This window comes from Peromyscus leucopus, chromosome 15, assembly GCF_004664715.2.
Source record: "Peromyscus leucopus breed LL Stock chromosome 15, UCI_PerLeu_2.1, whole genome shotgun sequence".
Taxonomy (NCBI): Eukaryota; Metazoa; Chordata; class Mammalia; order Rodentia; family Cricetidae; genus Peromyscus; species Peromyscus leucopus.
Genome location: NC_051076.1, coordinates 19,076,642 through 19,102,235, shown reverse-complemented (window position 1 = coordinate 19,102,235; position 25,594 = coordinate 19,076,642). Strand labels below are relative to the sequence as shown.

Genomic DNA, 25,594 nt, shown 5'->3' with positions numbered 1-25,594 from the left:
ATAAAGGAGAAGTATAATGTGACCAAAAGTAAAAATAAATATATTCATTTGGAAGTGTGCTCTTCCAAACTATGTAAATAATACAAATAAATGTAGGCGAAGGTGGCCAGATGCTTCTGGGAAAGAGAAATACAGGTCTTCACTTAGACCTCATTGCCAGAGCCTGCACAGCATTCTGACTCATGATGTCTTGTTTGTGGCCTATGGAGTGGAATGAAATAACCTCTCTAGTTAATTTGATGGTTAGCCAGAGTTAAAAGTTACCACTTTGTAGGTTAACTAATACTGACAAATTCACATTTCATTATTATCAGCATAATAATTGTATAATTATGCTTCTGGCTCCCCTTCAATATATCATTGCAGTTGAATGATTTAAAAATATTTTCCTGTTATGAAATAAAGATGTGCACCTTTTATAAATACTAATTTTGTTGTTTTAAAATAATGCTCTTCTGAGATAGTCAAGCCTGGCACATTGTGCTGGAATGGCCTTAACCATAATGCTGTTCTTTTTAAGCCCAATGTTATTTACTTTTGATTAATAAGGAAAGTTAATGATTTTAGAAATGTTATAGATAACTGATTAGATTTATATTAAATTAGGGGGACTGGAATAATGTATCTGTGAGGATAATGCAGACGTGTCATCTTTTCTAAGCACTTCTCTGACTTTTCATGGATTGTGAAGGTTGGACTGATGTCTTGCCTTAGCTTAGCTTTCCCTCCGTTGTTGACAGTGCTTGGTATCTGGTTGGCTGGATGCCCCCTTATTGCAAGGTGTCACTGACTCAGGCTTGATCTGAATGCCAGATGTGGTTTTGCTGCTTCTATCATATCAGGAAATGTAGTTTGTTGTCCTGCTGCTGCACTGAGCCGTTACTGTGTTCTCCAGGAGCAGACTCTGAGTCCATATGTGTTATGAGAGTGCTCATTAGGCACTAACACCCACGGAAGGGAGCTGGAGGAGCGGGGTTGGGTGGAAAAAGAAGTCAGACAGTACAAGCCAAGGCTTCAGCCAGCACTCCTCGCAGTTCTCCAGGGTTTGTGGCCTCTGGGTCCTTGTTGACTGGTCAAAATGGGTTGGTCTTTGTCTTCCACATCAGTTATTCAGTACAGATGTACTGTTCAAGAAAGGGATGAGGATCTGGGAAGAGGCTGTCTGCTACTCTGAAGGAGATACATGTAGGAATAAAGACATCACACCATACTCCATAGATAGGTACAAACACTGTGAGTAAAAAATGATTACATTGAAAATAGCTCCTCTCTCTTAAGCTTGCTCTGTGGTGGTAGCCATATCTAGTTTCTTTAAAGCTTTGTCCTTCTACTATTTCTTCCTGTGTGTCTCGTATCATGACATCTACTTTCAGATATTTCAAGACTTAGGAACTTCAGAGCGTTTATAAGGACTCTTGGGGACTCTCCGAAGCCGGCTGTGGACGGGCTCTTGATGTAGCACTACTTGTCCTCAGGCCTGTTCTCACTAACCTGCCATTCTTTATCTTCTCTGTAGTCGCACATGGTGGAGACGTTGTAAATGCTGTTTGTTGCTGAGCCAAAACTACTCTGCTTGTGTAACTCCTCTGATTTCTACAGTTCTTTCCTAATACTTTGATTCTCATTTCCTTCCATTCATAGGTACAAACACTCGATAATCACATTTCAATAGTCACGTAAATCAGATGATGCATTGTGCTAGTTTACTCACTTTCTCCAACCTAATACACAACTATCATTTACTTTCCTTTCTCTGAATTGCTTAGTGTATATTTGTTTTCCAGCTTATAAAATTACAGTGGCAACTTTATCTTTTTTCCTTTTATTGAAAATAGATTTTTTTTCTCACATTATATATCCTGATTATGGTTTCTCCTCCCTCTATTCCTCCTAGTTTCTCCCCATCTCCCCTCCCATCTGGATCTACTCCCTTTCAGTTTATCCTTAGAAAACAGTCTTTTAAGGGATAATAATAAAATAAAATGCAATAAGATAAAACAAAACCTAACACATTGGAATTGGACAAAACAAACAGAAGGAAAAGAGTTCAAGAGAAGGAACTTGAAACAGATCCACTGTTCACACACTCAGGAATCCAATGAAGACACTGAACTGGAAGTTGTAGTTCATATGCAGAGGACCCGTTCATGTCCTGTGCATGCTGCCTCAGGTCCTGTAATTTCATATTAGCTTTGATCATGTTGATTTAGAGCAGTGGTTCTCAACCTTCCTAACACTGTGACCCTTTAATGCAGTTCCTCATGTCGTGGTGACCCACAACCAGAAAATTATTTTGTTGCTACTTCATAACTGTAATTTTGTTAGTGTTATTATTGCCCATTTAGGGCTGAGTGTTCCAAGGTCTCTCTCATCTTGTTCTGTCTTTTCTCACATTCACTTGTTAACATGCCTGTTAACTGTTATAGCATTATTTTTTCTATTTTTTTTTTGTGTGTGGGGGGACAGGTAGGAAAGCATGTGTCTTGTCTACCCATGAAGATTTTTATTATAGAGACAAAGGGATGCAAAGATGAGAGATGAAGAGATTTCTGTTTTCTATGTGTATATAATATGTAGTATTACCTCTATTATTCATGTTGGAATTGTTTGATTGATTTTGTGGAATGTTTTATTTAATCACCTGTGGTGGTTTTAATCTCATCTTTCATTCTTCCCCTCACATTTTAGTCAGAGTCTGCTCCTAAATATACATAAATATGCTTCTAAATATAATACAAGAAAGTTATTTACTAATTTGAGATTAAAATATGAAGTGACTCTTTGTGATCATTTTGTCTCTTTTGTATTTTATTGATTAGTAGAGAAGTTTTGAACTAGAGTCCAGTTTCCAGTGCCTGATTTTTTTCCCTCTGTTCCAGGGATAGACTCAGGGATTTCTGCCACTGATGCATAGTTTGAGACCAAAGCACTGAATTAAATTACTCATTTTTGTGTGTAGTTATTTTGAGCGCTAGGGGTGGGATCTTGGGCCCTGTGAGCTAAAAATGCTCTGCTTGTGTAACTACCTCTAGTTTGTACATTTCTTTGCTAACACATTTATTTTATTCCTTCCTTCCGTAAGTAGCAAATACTAGACAATCCCATTTCAGATATTCACGTAAATCAAATGGTGTTTCATGTCTGGAAGACAAATGCTATACTACTGAGCCACAAACTCATCCTCTGAATGTGAATTGTAAAAATTCACTTAGACATCTTTGTGAACCCTTTTGGGGTGAGTTAGAACCAGGAACAACCACGTGTGTGACTCGGTCCTTTTGTGTGTATGAGCTATGCTTCCGTGATGCTCTCTTAGAGCTGAGGAGGTTTGTGGAACTTCGATGGAATGACATCAGCAGCAGTTTCTTCTTTTCCCTTCTGATGAGTTCCCATCATCTTGTCAAATGGCCTCGTACTCTGAGGTTAGAAGTCCACTACGTAAGAAAACTAGAACTTGTGGCTTATTTTTTTGAAAGAAAAATTAACACACAAAATTCATGAAGTAGACCTGACATCCCAGGCTGCAGACCTGCACCTCGTCCCCGTTGACGTCACATCCCTCTTCTCCTGAAGGAAGTTACGGTTTTATTATGGAAAGCCACTTATTTTAGAGCTTTATGTCAGGATGGTTAGGCTGATCTGCTCTTTATTCTGGAACTCTTTCTGGGGATAAAGAAGTGAAGGAGTAACTAACAGAGGCAGACAAAGAATGGAGGAAAGTAGAATCAACGTATTTACTGAGAAATAGGGAAGTAATTTGTTAGTTTGTAATCGAAAGAAATATGTCAGTATTTTTAAAACAGGGCAGTTGAAAACTTTAATATATAAGCGATAGATTAATTAATGGCTACAAATAAATTAATAAAAGAAGTAATATAGTAATGTACAAGTATGAAGAAATATTTAACATCACAAGTAATCAAAGAAATAACTACTGTGTTTTAATTATGAGATTGACAAAGGCAAAATGATTGATACTTCTATCATTGTCACAGAATGAGAAACCACGGACTCTTTCACTGTTGGCCAAGTTGTGACACCGTAATTTTTTTTCTCCTGGAAATATGTTCATTTGTTTGTTTTCCTCAAAAGCTTGATGTATGTTTACCCTATCTATTCTTATCCAAATCACCTATGAATTTATCATAAGGAAGTAATCTGGAATGTGACTGCTTTACATTATGAGAACACTGACTACACTCTCTTCTTATGAAGATTGTTGTATAGGAGCATTGTCACAGTCTTGTCTTTAGTAGGAAAACTGGAAGCCATAGACTTCTCCAGCATAGGGGTAGAAGGAAATTCTGGCAGATGCAGTGATAGTTATAGAAAATCACCAAGTAGTATTAAAATTGATTCATTCAAAAAAGATGATTCTGTTCCATCCAGTTCCAGGCTTCGATTTTAGCCACTGAAAGGCAAGTGCTGTTTATTATCATCATAAGTAGCTTCTCAACTTCTGAGATATCTAATGGCTGGACATTCTTGACTTTATGAAATTATTAGCATAGCATCTGTTCTATACAGCACTCAGTACTGGGTACTCGCAGACTCCGTGGGAAGGAAGGGGGATATGCTGTGGGTCTTCATAGCTCTTTCTGTGTAGAAGGGAGATGACTATTAACCAGCCGGTGACACTGGGATTAAAGTTGTAATTGTGGTGGAGACCCTAAAGGTGCGTAGAGATTTATGAATCGAGAAGTTTCCTTTCTGAGATCCTAGAGAAGCCTTGTCTGTGATTATTCTTTTTCTCTTGTGGCCCAGGTTGGCCTTAAGCTTCTGATTCTCCAGAGTGGTGAGATCACAGGCAGTTGGTTCTAAAATATCTTCTCTGTAAGTTGTGGCTTAGAGAGATCACAATGGGAATTATAAAATATTTATAATGAAGAGAAAGCAAAAGTGCTCTATATCAGAACTTATGGGACACAGGTCCAGAAACTGCTGCAGTAAAAGAAAATCTCTAACCTTAAATGAAAATATTGGAAAAGTGTAACTCAAACTCCTAAATGGTCTTTTAATAAAAAAAACCCAGTGCTAGATATTGGAGTAAATGCTGAAAGATCAGAGAGACAAAGGAACAAGCCGCCTCTTACCTCTAGGACTCCTCAGCCTGAAAAGCCTCTAGTTTCTGTCTCCTCAAGCTTTACATATCTTTCTCTGCCCCGCCATCACTTCCTGGGACTAAAGGTGTGTGTGCTTCCCAAGAAAAGGCATGAGATCTCAAGTGCTGGGATTAAAGGCATGTGATTTCCAAGTGCTGGAATTAAAGGTGTGTGCCACCACTGCCTGACTCTGTTTTTCTCCTAAACTGAGTCAATCGTATGTAGTCCAGCGTAGCTTTGAACTCACAGAGATCCAGATGTATTGCTGCCTCCCAAGTGCTAGAATTAAAGGTGTATGCCACCACTGCCAGACCTCTATGTTTAATCTAGTGGCTTGCTTGTTCTGTTCTCTGATCTTCAGCCAAAGATTATTATGGTGCACAATATATCACCACAGAAAAAGGAATGAGGTGAAAAGTGAATTAAGTCTCTTAACTCAGGAAGCTTGGAAAGAAAGCAAAATTAGCTTGAATTACAGAGAAGAAAAAGGTAAAATGAAGTTAATTCAAATCAATGAAAAATTACAGAAATAAGGGAAGAGCAACAGGCAGATATCATTATTTTAAAAATCAATAAAACTATAAACACCTCACTAAAAGTCACTAGTTTGGTCCCAAGAGACAGATATCTATTTGAATGATAATAATATAGAATGTGGAATCTGGAGGCAGACTGCGTGGCTGTAAACCCCGCAGTGGCCTTGGGTGTAAGCTCAAGGTGGCTGAGCTTTTTCTGTAGATAGGGTAAATAATTTGTACCCACCTGGGCAGCTGTGGAGAACTAGCAAGTACTTAGTGGTACTACATGGGACGCAAAGCTCTAAGCAAGTTTTTAGTTTTAATCATATAAAAAATGCAAGAAAATTTCAGCACTCTGGAGACCGCAGCAAGTGAATGGCCAGGAGTTCAGTACTAGTCTGGGTGACATAGTGAGTTGAGGTTAGCCTAGGCTTCAGAATGAAGTCTTGCCTCAAAGTGTAAACCGCCCAAACAACAATGGCAAAAATAACAAAGATACAAGAAAGCAATATTAGAAATGGAGCTACTATTACAGCATATAGATTTCAAAAGTCATCAGCTACATTCTAATTTGAGAAGTGGATAAAATATGTATTTTATTAGAAAAATCAAAACCACTACAGTATATACTGTAATACACATTTAGGAGAAACAAGTTATGTGTAGCTTTTTTTTTTTTTTTTCAGACAGTTTCTCTGTTACTTTGCGCTTTCTGATCTCGCTCTGTAGACAGTGGCTAAACTACAAGATCGCCTGCTCTGTGAGTGCTGGGTAAGGCGTGCGCAACGAGCAAGCTAAAACTATTTAATGAAATGAAATCTATAATGTAAATCCCCCCACAAGGTTCTACTATCGTATCTGTAGGAGGCTCTTATTTTCCCTCCATTTAAAAGTGAGACACACATGACAAAAGCGCAGACATTGGAGTGTTCCTTGACATGCCTGTGACCACTCTCTGAATAAAGAATGTCTTCATCCTCGAAAGTATCCTTTCCAGAATGAAAATTACCAGAGTACTCTTTATTTCCAGGAATTACTGAAATGATAAATACTTTACAAAGTTTTAATATGAATCACATCTAGGATGCAACCTGTAAAACAGATATTTTTCTTAGAGTAATTTTTAAAAGCAGTTGAAATCTTTTCATGTAAAAAGACCATCTGATTATTTTCCAACTAAAACTTAAATGTATTTATTTTTTCAGAGACATTAAACCTGACAATATATTGATGGATATGAATGGACACATTCGTTTAGCAGACTTTGGTTCTTGTCTGAAGCTGATGGAAGATGGAACGGTAAATGAACATGAATTATTCTCCCATAATGTCTCCCTTGCTATATCTTCTTCCTCTGTTTAGAGACCCTCTGCCTACACTGTCTGCTGCCAGCCAGCCCTTTGTCTGTGCCCCACCTCCTTTCACAAAATCCTGGGCATCTGTGCTCATAGTAAGGCTTCTCAGAGTCACCTGACCTGCTCGTAATGGTGAGCTTGAGAAGGATGCTTTGAGAACCTTGTGGCTTCTTTATTAGCTAATACCTATTATACGTGAAACATCCCTAAGTTTTTAGAGTGATAAAGAATGTAAGTTTCATATAGAAAACGAAAACACAACTTCATCTTCATTTGTACTTTTTTCTAATGATGTAGTTGTTCTTAGGGACAGTGTTCAGCAAATGAATTTTCTTTTTGGGTGAAGATTAGGTAGCATTAGTTTTATGTTCCCATTTGCTTGACTTTTGCTGACTATATCCTTAAGTTCTTGTTCAGTTAAAAGGTTATATTTTCAGATTTTTATTGCTTTTTATATGTGTATGTATGGTGTGTGGGTACACATATATATATATGTGTGTGTGTATGTGTGTGTGTGCTTGCATTTGGGTGTGTAAATGTGAGTGTATGTGGATGTCAAAGAACAACTAGGTCCTCACTTTCCATCTTGTTTAAGACAGTCTCTTGTCCACCACTGTGTACAAGCTGCCTGGTCTATAGTTTCTGGGAATTCTCTTGCCTCTGCCTCCCATATTGCAGTAGAAGACTCGAATTATAGACATGCTGTACCATGTATGGCTTTTCATGGTGTCTTAGTGAGGGTTTCTGTTGCTGTGAAGAGACACTATGACCACAGAATCTCTTACAAAGGAAAAACATTTAATTGTGGTGGCTAGCTTACATTTTCAGAGGTTCAGTCCATTATCATCATTGTGCAACATGGTGGCGTGCAGGCAGACATGGTGCTGGAGAAGGAGCCAAGTGCCCTACATCTTGACTTGCATCCAAAAGGAAGTGGTCTGTTTCACTGGGTGTGGTTTGAGCATATATGAGACCTCAAAGCCCACCTCCACAGTGACACACTTCCTCTAGCAAGACCACACCTACTCCAACAAGACCACACCTCCTAATAGTGCTACTCCTTTTGGGGACCATTTTTTTTTCAAACCACCACACATGGGTTCTGGAGATTCAAACTCAGTCCTCACACTTGTCTGGCAAGTGCTTTACCTGCTGAATTATCTCCCCAACCACATTACTTAAAAAATTTCTTTATTTTTCTTGTCTTTTACAGAGGCCCGAATGTATATTACTTTAATGGCAGAATTTTTGGAAAACATTTGTGTATAATAAATTCCAAAGTCATGAATATGTCACCATTATTCTTGACTAGTTATTTGAGTCTGAAAAGTTATCCTTAGGTGATTTTGAAAATGCATTATGTGACTTAAGAATTTGGCCCCATTGAACGGAATAATTGGTACTGAATTATCCTTCCTACTATAATAATACTAATAAATATATAATATAATATATAATATAATAAATATAATAATACCAAGCATAAAAACAGCTTTTATCAGACAGTGGCCAGCATTGGCTTGTTATACTTATTCCTAACAGAAACGAACTCTTGAAGTGTGCCAGACTCCTGATTGCTTAGCATTGGGATCATTCCTGACTTTCCTGACATGGTCAGTGTTAGAGCATAGCATAACATTTCTTCAGACTTTGGGATCTGAAGTTGAGGTAGCTTTAGCTGCTGGGATCTGGAAGACTTGATATTGGCCCTGTGTAAAGGCAGGCCTAAAGTTCCCCAAATTAATCATAAAGGCTGGACCACCTGCACCCTGCATTGTGGAGTCATAGATGAGTGATAGCCATGGGGACACAGAATAGCAGACCAGACTTAAGCAGTGCTGGAGGAGGAGAACCAGCACCATGAGTTTTGGCCATTAACTTTGTAACATTTTGTATCTACTTTAATGTTTGAATTTAGAGCCAAGCCCTGATAAAACAAACCGGAGCTTGAAAGTGATCCTGCCAAATGAGGGTCTTATGTAACAAACAGCACACCCCTGTCCCACCTTTACTCATTTTAAATCTTGAACAATTGTATAGCACAGCCATTACCTGTTTCTTATGCAGTTCAGAACTTGCTTTCTTCTCTTTGGCTTTACAGATAGTTTTATACTGATTAATTTTCATTCTATTTTTTAATGTTTGCATGTCTGTTTGGTTTTATGTTCTTCCTGTGTTTTATTGAGTTAATATGCCTTTGGTAGGACAGAGTAATGGGTATTGATCCTCCACCCAGAGCCTCTTGCATAGCTAGGCGAGCACTGTACTTCTCTGGTCCTAAACTGTCATTAGAGAAAGAAGTCAGAAAGCCTGGGATCCCACCGTAGTAGCATCTCCTGCCTGGTGGGAAGCGGCTGCCAACCAGAGAATACAAGTGTTGTCTAAGTGTGGGTGACCGAGAGCCCTGGGCACTGTTGCTAGAGTGTAAAATGGTACAGCCAGTTCTTCCAGACACTAGAAGGAAAAGGATCATTTCATTTTCACCTGTCTAACTTGCTGGAATTATATTTTCAACTTTTTAAAATTAAGAATTTTGGTTTTAAAGTCTGTATTTTCCTTCCCTTTTATAATTTTTCCAAATAATTTTTTTTTTCTTTTGAGGCAGGGTCTCACTATATAATGTCCTTGACTAGCCTGGAACTTGCTGTGTAGATCAGACTGGCCACAAAGTCCTAGAGATCCCTCTCAGGGCTAGTATTTAAGATGTGTGCCATCATGTCCAGTGCAACCAAGAACTTAATGTACAATAACTAATCAACGGTTAGTTTTCTTAGGCTTCTGTTTAGGAATTTAAAATTATTATCAGTGTTAATCAGAATGGGTTGTACTCTTCATGTCTAATTGTGAATTTTCAGTTCCATTATACATATATCTGTATATATATTGATTGCACAGATAAATATTAAAAAACAGTAAGAAAGCAAATATAGTAGTATACTATAATCCTAGCACTTGGGAAGTTGAGGCAGGAGGATTGTGAGTTTGAGGCTAGCCTCAGATATATAGCAAGACCTTGTCTCTGACAACCAACCAGAACAAAATTGAACAATAATAATGTTGTAAGTAAAATATTCATTTTATTGTTGATGACTGTAATGATTCAAATCATATTGTTCCCTTAAATGCATTCAGCTATAGTAAAAGTTCATTAGGGTTATGAGTAATGAAAAGTATTAATATAGAGGCCATATAAAATCATTCTGTAAACTAGGAGACTAAATTTAGATAACAAAAATATTATAATACTATCTACTCAACTATTTTTAATTTAAAATCATTTTTCTAATATAGTATGTTAATAAAAATATGAACTTCTTCAGGTCCAGTCCTCAGTGGCAGTTGGAACTCCAGATTATATTTCTCCTGAAATCCTTCAAGCTATGGAAGATGGAAAAGGCAGATACGGACCTGAGTGTGATTGGTGGTCTTTGGGGGTCTGTATGTATGAGATGCTTTATGGAGAAACACCATTCTATGCTGAATCTCTGGTGGAGACATATGGAAAAATCATGAACCACAAAGTTAGTATAATTATTTTTTTATAATTTTTACAGTAAATACATATAGTAAGTTAAAGTAATGTGATATTAAAGATGTGAAAACAATGGAAAGTCATATTCTTTTGCTTAGTAGGGGAAAATCACAATCTGTGAAACAGTTTTAACTTTTCCCCATATTTTATTTAAAAGTGCTCCTAAATAGAAAAATTGGTCTCTATAGTTAACAGAGTTCAAAAGTAGTTTTTATTAATTTTTACTCTATATTATGTACAATCATGACAAGTATGCATATAAAAATTTTCAGCATTATTAGTAAGAAACGAAGTGTGAATAAAGATAAAATTGAGATTCTTTGGAGCCAACAAGATGACTCCATGGCTAGGGTGCTTGCTGTGCATGCCTGGTGGCCTGAGTTTAATCCCTGAAATGCATGGAAAGATGGAAGGAGAGGCGTGACTCCACAGAGTTGTCCTCCGACCTTCACATGGACAGCTTGGCACTCATGTGCGCACACACACACACACACACACACACACACACACACACACACACAACCATGGACACACACACACAACAATCACAGTTTTGTTTTACTGAAATTCTTCTGTCAATATGGCAAAGACAAATTGAAAAATTGTATTCTGTGTTCTAATAAAGCATCATGGATACTCCTCAGATTCTGTTGACAGGGTTGCAAATTGTAACTTACTGTCCCAAAGTTAACAGGTATACATCTTGAGCCTTAAAGTTGTGGTTAGATCTTTTGATGGAGCAAGGTTGGGTCTAGAAGTCTACCTGGTGGAAATATCTAGAACAAAGATATGTACTTATCATGTTCTAGTGTTAATGGTCACAAAACACTGACTGCAGTCCAGATACACTGGAGGAACAAGATCAAAACAGACAGTGCAGAAGAGAGTAAACTGTCCCCTTCCAGATGATTGTGAACAGTTGCAAAAGTCCTCAGTATGAAACTGAGTGTCCCCAGAATAGGGTAATCTGTACTTTTTCATTGGTTCTGGTGTTTATGCATATAAATCAATTTTATAGACTTTGTGTCTTCTACCAAGCTGCAAAGTTAGAGCAGTAAGTAGTTATGAAGAGCTGAAAGACAGGGAGAAGTTAAAGGTTGTGAGTAGCACGTATACCATTCAGAAGGAAGTCACTTCAGTGTAGCATGCTGCTTAACAGCACAGGTCTGGAGAGTTCAGTGGAAGACCCTTTCCTGTCAATTATTAGTTGTATGGCATTGAGAAAATGGTTGTGTACCTCTTCTACAAGACTATCATCATAGTAGTTCTACCCAATGTGATTATTGTGAGGATTAAATAGTTAAGTAAATCACTTTGACTAGTGCCAGATACATGTTAAAGTTTAAGTGTTCGATGATGAACTAATATTTTATATTGTACCTGGACATTATCAATAATCTACATTATTTTGAACTATTGAGTTAAATTCTGCTACTTTTAATCAGATCCACCTCATCAGCTTGAGATCCTGTAGCATCTGACCTCTCTTTGTAGTTCTTCCATCATGAAGTCACTTAGAGAACTAAAACTTTTTTTAGGAAAAGGATTTATTTCTCATCATCCCTGTATCTCTCCACAGTATCAATGCTCTGTGTCATCAAACACTGCATGTTTTTCAAAAGGAAATATATTTAAACAAGTTTACCACCATTTTGTAAGAAAACTGCTGATTTGTATTTATACTTTATTTTTGTCTGTATAGGAGAGGTTTCAGTTTCCACCCCAAGTGACTGATGTGTCTGAAAATGCTAAGGATCTTATTCGAAGACTCATTTGTAGCAGAGAACATCGACTTGGCCAAAATGGAATAGAAGACTTTAAGAAACATCCGTTTTTCAGTGGAATTGATTGGGATAATATTCGAAACTGTGAAGCACCTTATATTCCAGAAGTTAGTAGCCCAACAGATACATCAAATTTTGATGTGGATGATGACTGTTTAAAAAATTCTGTAAGTATGACATTATAAAAATGTCCTGCCCTTCTGGTTCTTTTAAGGATGGTTATAAAGTAACATTTTGTGTATTAGTTTGGTGCCAGGACTATTTTTCTGTTATTGGTCACACAGTAGTTATGACTTCCAGTGCTTATTCTCTCGTGTACCAAAAAAATTAAGAGATTTAACTGAATTCAGTATAGTCACCCATGACCAAAAGCAAAATTCAAAGACCTGTTTTTTAGAGAATTGTGTCAGTAGGTTTCCTAAGAAGACAAGATTAGACACTTTAAAAAGTGTATTTCATGATTTCAAAGAGAAGATGATGATAAACCCTTCCTAAAACCAATCATGAAACTGGAAACAAATGGCAAAACATTTTAGGGATTACTATAACCAAAAGGCAATAAAGAAGTATTTGTTCATGAAAAATTATTGAACTTTGGTTGAAACCATACATACCACACCCCGCTACCTCTCACCCATCACTTGTTTGGCTGTACTGACAGCATGGAGTGAGGAGCTGACACCTTCCTGCTAGACGGACAAACTTCATTTAGTAGGCTCAAACCCACCACCCACAGTGTTGTTAAAATAGCCAGCTGGGTAGGAAATGAATGTGGAAAGTCAGTCTGTAGCCTGCCTTTCCTGAGGTAGTGTCTCTGCCTGAGCCAAGTAGTTCCCTTCTCTGCAGCTCGTGGACTGTAACAAGCCCAGCACACTGTGTTGATTCTGCTCTAAATCACTAGGTTCTACAGAGTCAAATTTCAGAAAATCAGAACCTAAAATTTGGGGTTTATTTTCTAGCTGTCTTATTTTAAGCTGTTAATTTATTCAGTAATTGTATATCTTTGGTTTTAGTTCAGTACTAAATTTTATATTAATTTTATATCACCTTTTACTCTTAAGTACTGTGTTCGAGATGAATGTGAGCTGTTAAACTGTTTAAACTTCACAAGAAGGAATTAGGTGGATTTTCCTCACCACTTTTTAAATTATATTCACTGTTGACAGTAATTCTGAGTCTTTCCAAGTTAAGTGAATATGCAGTTGATTTTAATTATTCACAGTACTTGTATCTTATAAAGTTATGATGAGCACCAAGTTAGTTGACATTGACCATTGCTCTGTGGAAATAAAAGGTTGATGATTTTGAAGGAGAGTAGGGAGGTGTATATGGGAGGAGATGGAGGGAGGAAAAGGAAGGAGAAATGTTGCAATTATAGTATAAGATCCCCAAATTAAAGAAACATAAAGTTTGTTTCTGGTCACATTTTTAACAACTTTGAATATAAAAACCTTTTTTATGTACTTCTGTTTAAAGATACTTTATATGATAATATATACCATTGATTCACTAACACTGAGCTCAAGTCTATCAGCACTATAACTTACTCCTAAAACAGAGTTTATCTAAAACATGTTTTCTCTGTAACGGCACATGATTACCTTTTTTATGTTGCAACATTAGATGGCAGCCAGGTGTGGTATCACACACCTATAATCTTAGTACTCTGATGGGAAGTCTGGTGGGAAAGGATCATGAGTTCATGTCTAGCTTAGGCCATACAGCAAGACCCTGTCTTGAAATTTTAAGAAAAATAAAAGTAATTATCAAATAGCATTCTGGGAGCTATTTTACATGAGATACTGTCATAAAAGGCACAAAAACATTTATAAAGTGTGCCAAGGACATTTGCTTCCAGTGTGAGAAAAGAGGAGCATTCCATGTTCAATCTCAGCAGGAGGGACAAAGGACGGTGCACGTCCTCTACTGCACACACCTTCAGTGACCAAGTGAGCAAAGGACCGTGCATGTCCTCTACTGCACACATCTTCAGTGACCACGTGCGCAAAGGACAGTGCACATCCTTACTGCACACACCTTCAGTGACCACATGGGCAAAGGACAGTGCACGTCCTCTACTGCACACACCTTCAGTGACCACGTGAGCAAAGGACAGTGCACATCCTCTCCTGCACACATCTTCTGTGACCACATGAGCAAAGGACATTGCACATCCTCTCTTGCACACACCTCCAGTGACCACATGAGCACTGAGGTTATTGATTTTCCATTTGCAAATAAATTTTGCTTTTAAACTGTGTGTGATCAAACATGCCTATAATTTTAGTACTTGGGAGGCAGACATAGGAAGATCGTAAGTAAATTTATAGTCCAACCTATAGATTTCTAACCAGATTGGTATTCTTTTTATTTTTCTTCTAGGAAACAATGCCTCCACCAACACATACTGCATTTTCTGGCCATCATCTACCTTTTGTTGGTTTTACATATACTAGTAGCTGGTAAGTTTCAAAAGTCAAGTGAAGTTGGGTAATTTATGAAAAAGTAAAGTAGGTTGAAGGTTGAAAATGTCATATACATGGCTGTAGTTAAGGCGTGGAGCTGGGTTCAAATGTGAAAAAAAAGAAAGGATAGTCTATTTTGGTATCATAAATAGAATAAACTACCCACAAAGCAACTATTTGGAGGGAAATTATGAGGACAAATAGCTCAAGAGTCGAACCCATGGGGAATGGGGCAGGAACCAGCACCAAGGCACTTAAGGAATGTCCTGTATATGTCAAGCACCAGATTCCCAGCCATTGTTCATCCCACTCTTCACTCCATTCCTGTCTTCCAATTCCTCTCTTCCATGTCCCATAAGAATCACAGTAACCACTTCCTGTGTGCCACAGCAGTCCCTTTAGCTGTCTCTCAGCTACTGGACTCTCTTGTTGAGTGAATGTTCTTTATTGAAAATCTAAGCAGTGGAAAGTGGCTGGAGCAGACAGATGGTTCTTAGCAACCAGGCTAACTTTACATTGAGGTTCTCCAGCTTTAAGTACTGTGGACTGTGTGATAAACACACTGACTCTCCTTGGTTTGTCCTGCCCTGTATGTACCAAGGTAACCATTTCATACTTCATTCTTGCAAATCTTGGTTACCCTCATTCTCAGCTGATGATCTTCTTCCTCCATCCCTGATAATTGACACCAACTCCAGACAGCAGCTGCAAGTTCCTGCCACTGTTTTCTTCTGTCCCCCAGACTCACAAGCTCTTCTCAAGGATGGACCGTGACAATGCCTGCCTAGGGCCGACTCCTTCCATTGCCTCCTGCTTAGCTTAATGTATTGTTCACATTTATGTCATAAGTTTTTCTCCTTTATGTGCTATCCACATCCTTACACTCTGCCAACCATCTCACCAGACATGTAATTATTTCTTCCATCTTAAAATAGAAAGCCTTTCTGGATCTTGTGCCTGATACCAGTTAATTCTTCGGTGTATAACTAAACTACCTGACTGTCCAGTTTTTACACTGCTCTTTCTTGAATGCCTCCTCTCGGGTTTGTGCCGCAGTCCCTTCATGCAGTCTGCTCTCACCAGCACTGGTTGGCTCCTGCCCTCGGTGGACTGGTTACTTCCAGTCCACTTGCCCTCTCCACTCTTGCCACTGCTCCGTGTGAAACACTTCACTTGTGTCCGTTTCTCAGGCTCCAAACTTGAGTCTTTGTAGATGAATTTATAAATGGTCTTATTAAATAAATAAAAAAAAAACACGGAGCCAGATATAGGGGTGAAAACCTGAGAGATCAGGGAAATAGGGAAAGCCACAGTGAACCTCACCTCACAAACTCGGCAGCTTCCAAGTGCGAGATACTTCCTGTCTACCCATGCACATATGCCTTGCTGTTCTGCCATCTGATTTGCTCTCTGTCCAGCTATATCACTTCCTCTTCCTGCCCAGCTCTGTCACTTCCTGTCTGTCTGTACAGACCTCCAGACCTCCATGGTTAACTAGTGTTGGAATTTAAGGCGTGTGCCACCACACCTGGCTCTGTTTGCAGTGTGGCCTTGAACTCACAGAGATCCAGACAGATAGATCCCTGCCTGCCAAGTGATAGGATTAAAGGTGTATGCTAACATTGCCTGACTTTTGTGTTTACTTATAACAACTGGCCTTTTCCTCTGATCTCCAGGCAAGCTTTATTTATTAAAGCACAAATAAAATATCACAAGTCCTCCTTTCCCAAATTTCTGAGTATCAAAGTGTTCTAGGGCTCAGCCATGGAGCTTCCTCTATACATTTCCTAATGACATGAGACCACCTTGCCTTCTGCTTAAAGCCTGGCTTAACTGCCTGTGTAATATGTTAATAACTCCTTACATTTCGTACATCTATCAAAATTGCCCTGTTCTCCTTGTTCATGGCCATTTCCTTCTACTCCCCAATTCTGTTTCTTTGTGTTCTGAGAACAGAGCAGGGTCCCTGTAAGGCCTGGTACAACTGTCTCTGTCATCTTCTATTCCTGCTCTTCCTGTTGTTTGCTGTGTTCCATTTGCACAGGCCTCCTTCAGGCCCCAGAGCCTTGCCTGGGGATGATCAGGCTTCTGTTCCCAGACTGGTCTTCACCCTGTATACTAGCTTGACTGGTGCCCTACACTTGACTTTCCTCAGCTGCCTGCATATGCACAGCTTTTCTGACTACTCCATCTCATTTCTGTCTTCTCTCTTTCCTGTTTAGTATTTTCTCTTTAGCAGTTAACACTTTCTAATGTGCTGAATATTTTATATACTTTTATTTCTATCCCTGTTGCTAGAATTTAAATGATTGGCAAAGAGTTTTGTGTATCTAAAACTTTTTTAATTAAAATACAATTACATTATGCTCTTCCCTTTTCTTCTTCCAGTCCCTCCGATGTCCACTCTCTCCAGCTCCTCTTGTGTCCACCTCCTCACTGACTCTCAAATTAATGGATTTTTTTCTTTGATGATTATTATTTCTCTCTCTCTCTCTCTCTCTCTCTCTCTCTCTCTCTCTCTCTCTCTCTCTCACACACACACACACACACACACACACACACACACACACACACCATAAATATATAAATACAATTTTCTGAGTCCATTCAGTGTTGCTTGTGTGTATATGATTTCAGGGCTGACTACCTAGTTTTAGATAAATAATTAGGTAGCTCATCTCTCAGGAAGACTAATTCTCCCTCTCTCAGCTGTCATTAGTTGCCTCTACTTCTTTGTCTAGGGATGATTCACTGATGGCTGGCCATCCTCTCAAATATCTTTAATGTGCATTCAGAACAGTACCTCCCTTTAGAGTTTTGAGTTTCAGATTCTGTTAATGAACACATGTAGATGGTTTTGTCTACTGTTTCAGCAAACTTGTCAGATTGTTTTAAACTACTAATAACCCTTCAATAAACTTTGTTTATAACTTACAGGGTTTTGAATTTAAAAGTAATTTGATGATAGAAGTTTTCATTTAAAAATATGTAATGTAAGCTTATTACATTTATTACATAAAATATTTATGTAAGCTTATGGTAATTTCGTAGAAAAATTTTTATGTAATTCTATGGGATTCTAGATATTTTACTATAGACATTCAAATCTGTGTCTTATATGAAGAATTAAAAAAATTTTTTTCTTCACACTTCATTGCAATATGTACCAACATTTTGTTTTTTCATTCAGTGTTCTTTCTGACCGGAGCTGTTTAAGAGTCACAGCAGGTCCCACCTCATTGGACCTTGATGTAAATGTCCAGAGAACTCTCGATAATAACTTAGCAACTGAAGCTTATGAAAGAAGAATTAAGCGGCTGGAACAGGAAAAGCTTGAACTTACTAGAAAACTTCAAGGTAAATATTTTAATATTTTCCTTATTTGAATTGAACTTAAAGTGTTTTAAGCTGCATTACAAGGGATTGTTTTATCTTCAAAAGGAGTCTTTTTGTAAATGGTAAAAAATGTACTTGTAGAAATATATGCAGAAAAGAGTATAACACCATTTATGTAAACATCATATAGTCGTAAACAACACAATGATGTGTCTTTCTATAGGTGTAGATATGTATGTGTAAGTGTACGTGGATGGGAGCATGGAACTGTCAGGAAAAAGTACCCTTCTCACGCGGACATAACACTTGAGTGACTTTTCATGATAGTTCTGATAGTCCTTACACATCATTACCGTCACCCTCGGTGGTGATTTGAAAACACACTGTAAGCTTCTGGCTTCTGTACTTCTTTGTCTGTGGTGATTTTGATCTTTCTCTAGTCTACTCAGTGTCACAGAACCCCGCAGGCAACGTTGCCGAGTTCCTTTACACCTCCTTCTCACTGGTGGCTGGTGATACTTCCCCTGCCCCCTCGCTCCCCCCTTTCCTTAAGAGGCTCTTGCTGTACTTGTGGAAGGATGCCTGGTTCCCTGCATCCTCTCTTGTGCATGTGTGTGTTCCTCATCAGAGTGTCTGCTGATTTCTAGAGTCCCTGAGTTTGCTGCTGCCTCTGTTTTCTCCTGCCGTTCCAAATGCCTCACAACTTTAACTGTATGACTAATATGAGTGAAAATAGAGACAATTGAGTTAATACTATTTCTGCCTCAGAAAATGTTTTCCCACTCTTTATCCAATCACTATTTGAGCTTGAACGAGGCTGGACAGCAATCTTTATTAAATTCAATCCATCTCTAACATCAGAAGTGAAGGGAGGATTAGGTAGAGCCTGGTAGGGTCTCTTTCTCCCTTGCTTATGACTCTGGGAGATTTGTTCTGTTCTTCAGCCTCCATGTCTTACTACTTCACAAGATGGAAGGAGTAAGTAAATCCCTTGGTGAGGAGACTGCCTCTGTCCCTGACTCGATGCAGATACAGCAGATACACTGATAGGATAAGAATTACTTCGCTAAGTAGTGTACTAGTCTCTACCCCCACATTTTCCAGAAGACTTGGTGGGTTTTTCAGCATACTAGTCCTCAATTTTAGGAGGCTAGCAAGATGGCACCTGTTGACAAGCCGAACGACTCAGGTGTAACCTTGGAACCCATACGGTAGGAGGAGAGGACCTGACTGTTAAAGACTGTCCTCTGCCCTCTGTGTGAGTGCAATGGCATGTGTAACATATATAACACTCCGCAAAAAAGATACTCCTCAATTTCGGTCAAGCTTCAGCCTGGGCAAGGCTCCAGGTTAGAGCCACGAGACAGCCTTCTGTCTCAGACTGGCTTACTCCTCTGTGGGTCATTTTATTTGGCCTTTGCTTCACAGTTCCATAATGGGTTTACAAAAAAGATTTTTTAAGTGCTTATAAGTTTTATAGTTCAAAGTTATTTAGTATATTTTCACTTCTAGCAAAAGAAACAATAGAGTAATAGCCATTCCTGTTCCATTTCATTACAAATGAGAGCTTTCCCTACCCTAGACTTTGTGTGCTTTTGATGTTTGAATTCTTTAATTCTTTTCTAAGAGAGTGTTGTTATTTTCTAAGCGAGTACAGTATTTGGGCAAAGCAAACTTTGCTGACTAAACTGTCTTCCAAGTCCTGAATTTAAGTGTCTTTTAAATAAACTAAAACAGTGGGTGTTCTTTTCCAAATAAATAAAACAGAATTGATTTTAATATGTTTTGAACCTGATAAAAAAATGCTTTTTAGATACCGAGGTAATGATCACATGTATGATGTAGTATATCTTATACTTTTCATTCAGGCTAAGAAATGCATAGTGGTGACCATGCATGTAAGCTTCATGATGCATTTTATTTATGTGTGTGATTTGTGTTAATTCACCAAGAACTGCACTAAGAGGGACCTTATTTTGGAACCCTTTCATAAGTAGCAGAAAAGCTGTTTTAGGACAAAAGGTGGTTTCATTTCGGATTATAAATTATTCTATGTCTTTTGCTAGTACCTGGGAGATAAGCCTTATTATAGTGTTCATATTGCTTCATAAATTTTATCTTCTATATACAACTTCAAGATAAATTGATCTCTGTTTCTCTTTTTTCTTTTCTTTTTTTAATTTTTATTTATTTATTTATTTATTTATTTTTTGGTTTTTCGAGACAGGGTTTCTCTGTGTAGCTTTGTGCCTTTCCTGGGACTCACTTGTTAGCCCAAGCTGGCCTCGAACTCACAGAGATCCACCTGGCTCTGCCTCCCAAGTGCTGGGATTGAAGGCGTGCGCCACCACTGCCAGGCGATCTCTGTTTCTATCAAGTGTTTTAACTAAATTGATAAGCCAAATCAAAGGTCCTGTAGCTGGTCCTTTAATTTCCTATATAAAATCCAGAAGGTCTCCATGCCTACACACTATGTAACAGTACATCTAAACCTTTCTTCATGTCTTATTCAGTTCTTCATATGTTATATGAAATGTGATTATTTGTTTTCTCAAGATGATGGTCTCTGCTAGGAAATAATGTCTGAATAGTTAGTTAATTCTTTGTTATAGTTGGTCAATAGTACTTCAAACCCCAAGTCTCATATATTAGAAAGTTGAGTCATTCAAGTCTATGCATTTGGAGATCTTGCTTACAAACTTTAAAAAGATGCAGTGGAACTGTATGCTTTCATGTGATCTTAAGCTTTTTCAGTGAGTAGGTGTTCTGACCAGATGTTTTGGAACTATTAAAAAAAATTGTGTAGAGATATGTTGACATTAGCTTTAAAAACTGTACGTCTCTGATTTTCCTTCTTGCATTCTGTTTTCTTTTCAGAGTCAACACAGACTGTTCAAGCTCTGCAGTATTCAACTGTTGATGGTCCACTAACAGCAAGCAAAGATTTGGAAATTAAAAGCCTGAAAGAAGAGATCGAGAAACTAAGGAAACAAGTAGCAGGTCACTTTCTGAGGCTTGTCATTACTTGAGTAGATTTTAAGACATGCTTTTACTCATGCTAACTGTTGCATCCTGTTGATGTTATGAGTTATATGACACTGAAGAAGAGGCAAATAAAAATTAGTTCTGGTTTCATGGAGTTCATAATTTGATCTGGAAAGTAAATATGTAAGTCACTATTGCCACACAGGTGAAGGGGTTTTGGGTGAAGTAGAAAACCGTACATAGGGAATACAGAGAAGGCACACCACCTAGAGAGACCAGAGATGACAAACAGAGCTACCAGTGTTAGAATTTGCCTGGAAAATTGTATAGATGAGTGTGAAGTAGATGTGAGGTTTGAAGAAGCGAAGGGTTGCTGCAGACAAGAGAACATATATGAGCATCAAGTAACAAATCATATAGAACAAGGGCTATAATTCCTCCTTTAGTATTGACATCACTGTGCCCTACAAAATTTCAGTATGTCGTATTTTCCTTCTTGTTCAAATGTTTAAAATTTTTTCACTTTGATTCAAATTGAGAAGTATGTCATTTACTTTGTGTGCTTGAAGAATTAACTTCTGTATTTCTCTAATCACTTTTACAATACCCCTTGTAATTTCAGCTCTTTTAGAGTTGTTGAGGTTTGTTTTGTGCCTAAGATATGGTTATCTTAACCTATATTCTCTGGGCACTTGTGATAAATGTGCATTCTTGCTATTCTAGATGGTTTGTTTCATAAATATTTATTAGATACTAGTGGTGGAGAATATTTTTGAGGTTTTCTATAGTCACGTTGGTTTTCTGTCTAGTTATATTATTTGTTATTCATACAGGCATAATTTCCCTCTATTGAGCATGTCTTAAGTCTAATTATATAGCTATTGATTGCTGCCAAGGTGTGCATGCCACTCCTACACCCTTAGGAATATCTTGCATACTGGTCATTGTTGTGGCTCATGGGCATACTGACATCTCTTTGTTGCCAGGTGAAGTCTAATTCCCAATTTGTTCTCCACTGACTCTGTGGAAACCTCTTAATCTTAACCAGTTCTTGTTTGTTGTTGTTGTTGGTTTGTTTTTAAAACGCCACCTTTGTGGGTGTGCTTTGGCATCTCTTTGTAGCCTCAGCTTAGAAATTCAAATTTAGCTCCCATGGTTGACAGGCGGCAGCATGGGAATACAGAGGTTTCAGAGATCTGCCTGCCTCTGCCTCTTGAGTGCTGGAATTAAAGATGTGCACGGCCATGTTATATGTGTTTCTGTGATTTTTAAGTCAAATATAAGTGTAGTTTCCTAAGAGTTTTTTTTTGTTTTATTTATCTGTTATTAATGATTTTGGAGAATGACAGGACCGTTCATGGCCCACTCAACATGATGCAAAGACCTAAGACGTCAAAGGCCAACCTGGGGTAGTGGCTCCGAGTTTGTTGTTTTACCCCAATGGAAATGGAAGGTAGATTCTTCTAGTGCATAAACAGTATGGAGACAGTCTTTACTAAGTATTACTGTGGAAAAGGGAGATGAATTTCCAAGAGTTGGGAAGAGTATCAAAGAATAGAAAAAGCTGTTGAATTTCCTTTCTGTGGGGTTTCTATAGGGCAGTGACAGAAACTGGACAAAGACAGATGTAATCTCTTTGGAGATTGGTTAATTGCCTGGGGTCATCAAAGGTTAAGTGAATAGAAGACCCATGTGCTCTGTGCATGTCCTCCCTGAACCAACCAGGGAGATGATCGTGTTACATTCATGCTTGCCCACACACAGTTGGGAATAGTTGAAGCCCGCCTTTATCCATCTCTGAGTCTGCCTTAGTTACTGACCTTGACTGATTGCTAGCTAGTTAAGCTAATTGAACACCATTACTACCTTTTGACCTTGCTGGTGTCTTGCTAACTATTCATTATGTTAATCTTCATTTGTTTTCAGAGCCATTAAAAAGTAGCTAGAGTGTTATTGGTTAGCTCTTTATCTATGGGATGGTCTACAGTTTCTTTCCTGAAATAGGTCCAGCACTTTAGAAGCCATTCTTTCTTATTACTTAGTCTATTGTAAGTTATTTGCATTAGAAACAATGCATTAAAAGCAAGAATATGCAATAAACAATAGTGCCTTCCATGTTTTTCCTAGAGGAAAAAGGTCTCATGGAGGTTAGCCAGCTGGCCTGCCATCTTCGGCCTTGCTTCAATGGCTTCTTCAAGCCTCTTCTCAGGTCTGCTTGGCTATCTCATACCGGGCTGCACTCATTCTAACTAATTTTCCTTAGTATTCCAGACTCTGGTTTTGGCCCTTAGTCTTCCTTTTAAATCCAGCTGCTGTTCCCTCTAAGATATAGGAAGAACTTGCAGTTTTCTTCATAGGCCCCTTTCTCTTCATCTGCATAAGAACGCCGTCTTCTCCTTTACTAATAGACGAGTACCCGACAGCCTGTCCTTGGTTCTTTGCCCCAGAAGACCAGGATTTGGGGCAGCTGTGTTCCTTATGTGTGTTGCCTTTCTAGGTTGCCATCTTCTTAAGGTCCACTTCTGGGATACATGAAAAGAAAACCTGGGAGCCCACTACTTTTATTCTACAGGTCACAACGTTCCAGCTGGTCTCACCACATTTCTTAGTCTTCTTACTTACTTATTCATTGATCATTTATTCACTTTAAAATGTAAGGTCCAAGATTTTTATTTGTTCTCAATGGGAAATATATCAATTATAATTCCCAAAAAAATAGAAATCACCAGAATCAGCTTTTTAAGAGATGGATCTGTTGATGTTGCCCCTTCAATATGCATGCATGTATTTTCAGGGGATTCTCCTTGCCTCTAGGACAATGCAAGAATTTCTCAATGCTGATTAGAAGTCCTTCATTGCCATGCATGTGTTTGTCTCTCTTTAGCTTTATTTGTAGTAACTACTCCCTTTTTATACCCTGATTCTACCCACATCAGATTATTTTTAGATCCCATGTAATGCTTACCCTTCATACATATGAGCTTCCCACCTTCCATTTCAATTCTGTCTCCTTTCACTTGTTTGTCTGTCAGCATCTGTCTGTCTTCTGTCTGTGTATGCTTGTTGATTTGCTGGAAACATCTTTTTCATAACCCCCTGCTTATCTATGACATGTCTCAGTATTAACATATTTGTGTCTGTACTGTGTCTTCCCTCACTCACCACAGAGCACCCGCTCTTTGAAAACAGAGGTTGGAATTGATTTATGTCTGTCATTTTATCCACTAGTATGTTCAAGTCCCTATAGGATTATACTTGGTTCATTAGAAACCCAGCTCAGTGTTTGTTGATGAATAAGTGAAATACCACTTCTTTGAACCCATCTCTACCCTTTTCCCAACATTTCTGTCTCGTTGTAATAATACAGGCATGTTTAACAAACTTCATTCTCCACATAGCACACAGAGAGTGTCATCCTGTCTTGGGAAGTGTGTGATCCCAGCTCCTCCCAGCTTCCTTCCTGTGCTTCACTCCCACTGTCTTCTAAATCCCACACTTGCTGGGCTGCTCTTGACTCACATTTTAAAATCATTTCCCAGTGGCAGAATGAAATTAGTAAAATCAGTAAAAAGACTGTTGAGAGAAAGGGTTAGTCCTCTTGTTTTGGAATTGTTCTTGCTCACAGGGTTTCTTGTGTTGGATATGTAATCGTCACTCCTGTGTGCTCTTTCACTCTGTTTCTCTAGTACCCTCCTCTTCTCTCTCCCTCGCCCCTCCCTCCCCCTCCCTCCTTCCCCCTCCACATCCCCTCCCTCCCTCCTTCCCTCCCTCCCTCCCTCCCTCCCTCCTTCCTTCACCTTTTAACTTTTTACATTGTGGTAAAATATATCTAGCAAAATTTATTGTTTTAACAGTTTTTAATACTTCATTGAGAAATATTGAACATTTTCACATCTTGTACAACTGTCATTACCAGCTGTCTTTTTTAATCATTTCTAAATAGAAACAGAATAAAACAGTAACTATTTTTCTACTGCCTCAAGGCCCTACTTTATTATTTCATAAATTTGACTCTTTCAGAAACTTCATATAGCAGAACTTCCAGTATTCATTGTTTGTGTTTGCCTTATTTCACTTAGTGTAACGTTCTCAAGGATCATCCATGCTGTAGGATGTCTACATTAGAAATGTCTGCTTTCCACTTTTACAAAGCTGAGCAGTGTTCCATTAATTCATATAATAGATTTTGTTTTTGCCTTCATCTATCGTTGGATATGTGGGTGGCCTTTGCCTTTTGGCCATGGGTAATAATGCAGTTATGAACACAAATTTATAGTTTCTGGTCAGGTTCCTATTTTCACTGTTTTTGAGTATATATCCCGTAGTGAAATTGTGGATCATATTTTTTTTATTCTTTTTCAAAGGAATTCCTATTCCATTTCCCATAGCAGCTATACAGTTGTTCATGTCCACTGTTTAAATTCATGCATTTTTTAAAACTTTAAGTAAATTCACTTTATTCTAATTAACTCACAAGTGGAAACATCACACAAGTAGTTGAAGGAAGCCCCCGGACC

At 38.3% G+C, this 25,594-nt stretch overlaps 1 protein-coding gene across 21 annotated transcripts in view; it reads left to right on the top strand.

Annotated features, from left to right (window-relative positions):
* The window catches only part of Cdc42bpa (CDC42 binding protein kinase alpha), a 209,066-nt gene that overhangs the window by 95,916 nt on the left and 87,556 nt on the right, over nucleotides 1-25,594 (top strand). For all 21 annotated transcript variants that reach the window (XM_028865457.2, XM_028865461.2, XM_028865471.2 and 18 more), the window contains exons 6-11: nucleotides 6,826-6,919; nucleotides 10,296-10,496; nucleotides 12,210-12,458; nucleotides 14,674-14,753; nucleotides 17,947-18,113; nucleotides 20,970-21,092. In XM_028865457.2, coding sequence (XP_028721290.1) covers nucleotides 6,826-6,919; nucleotides 10,296-10,496; nucleotides 12,210-12,458; nucleotides 14,674-14,753; nucleotides 17,947-18,113; nucleotides 20,970-21,092 — 914 coding nt within the window. The remainder of the gene's footprint in view (nucleotides 1-6,825; nucleotides 6,920-10,295; nucleotides 10,497-12,209; nucleotides 12,459-14,673; nucleotides 14,754-17,946; nucleotides 18,114-20,969; nucleotides 21,093-25,594) is intronic.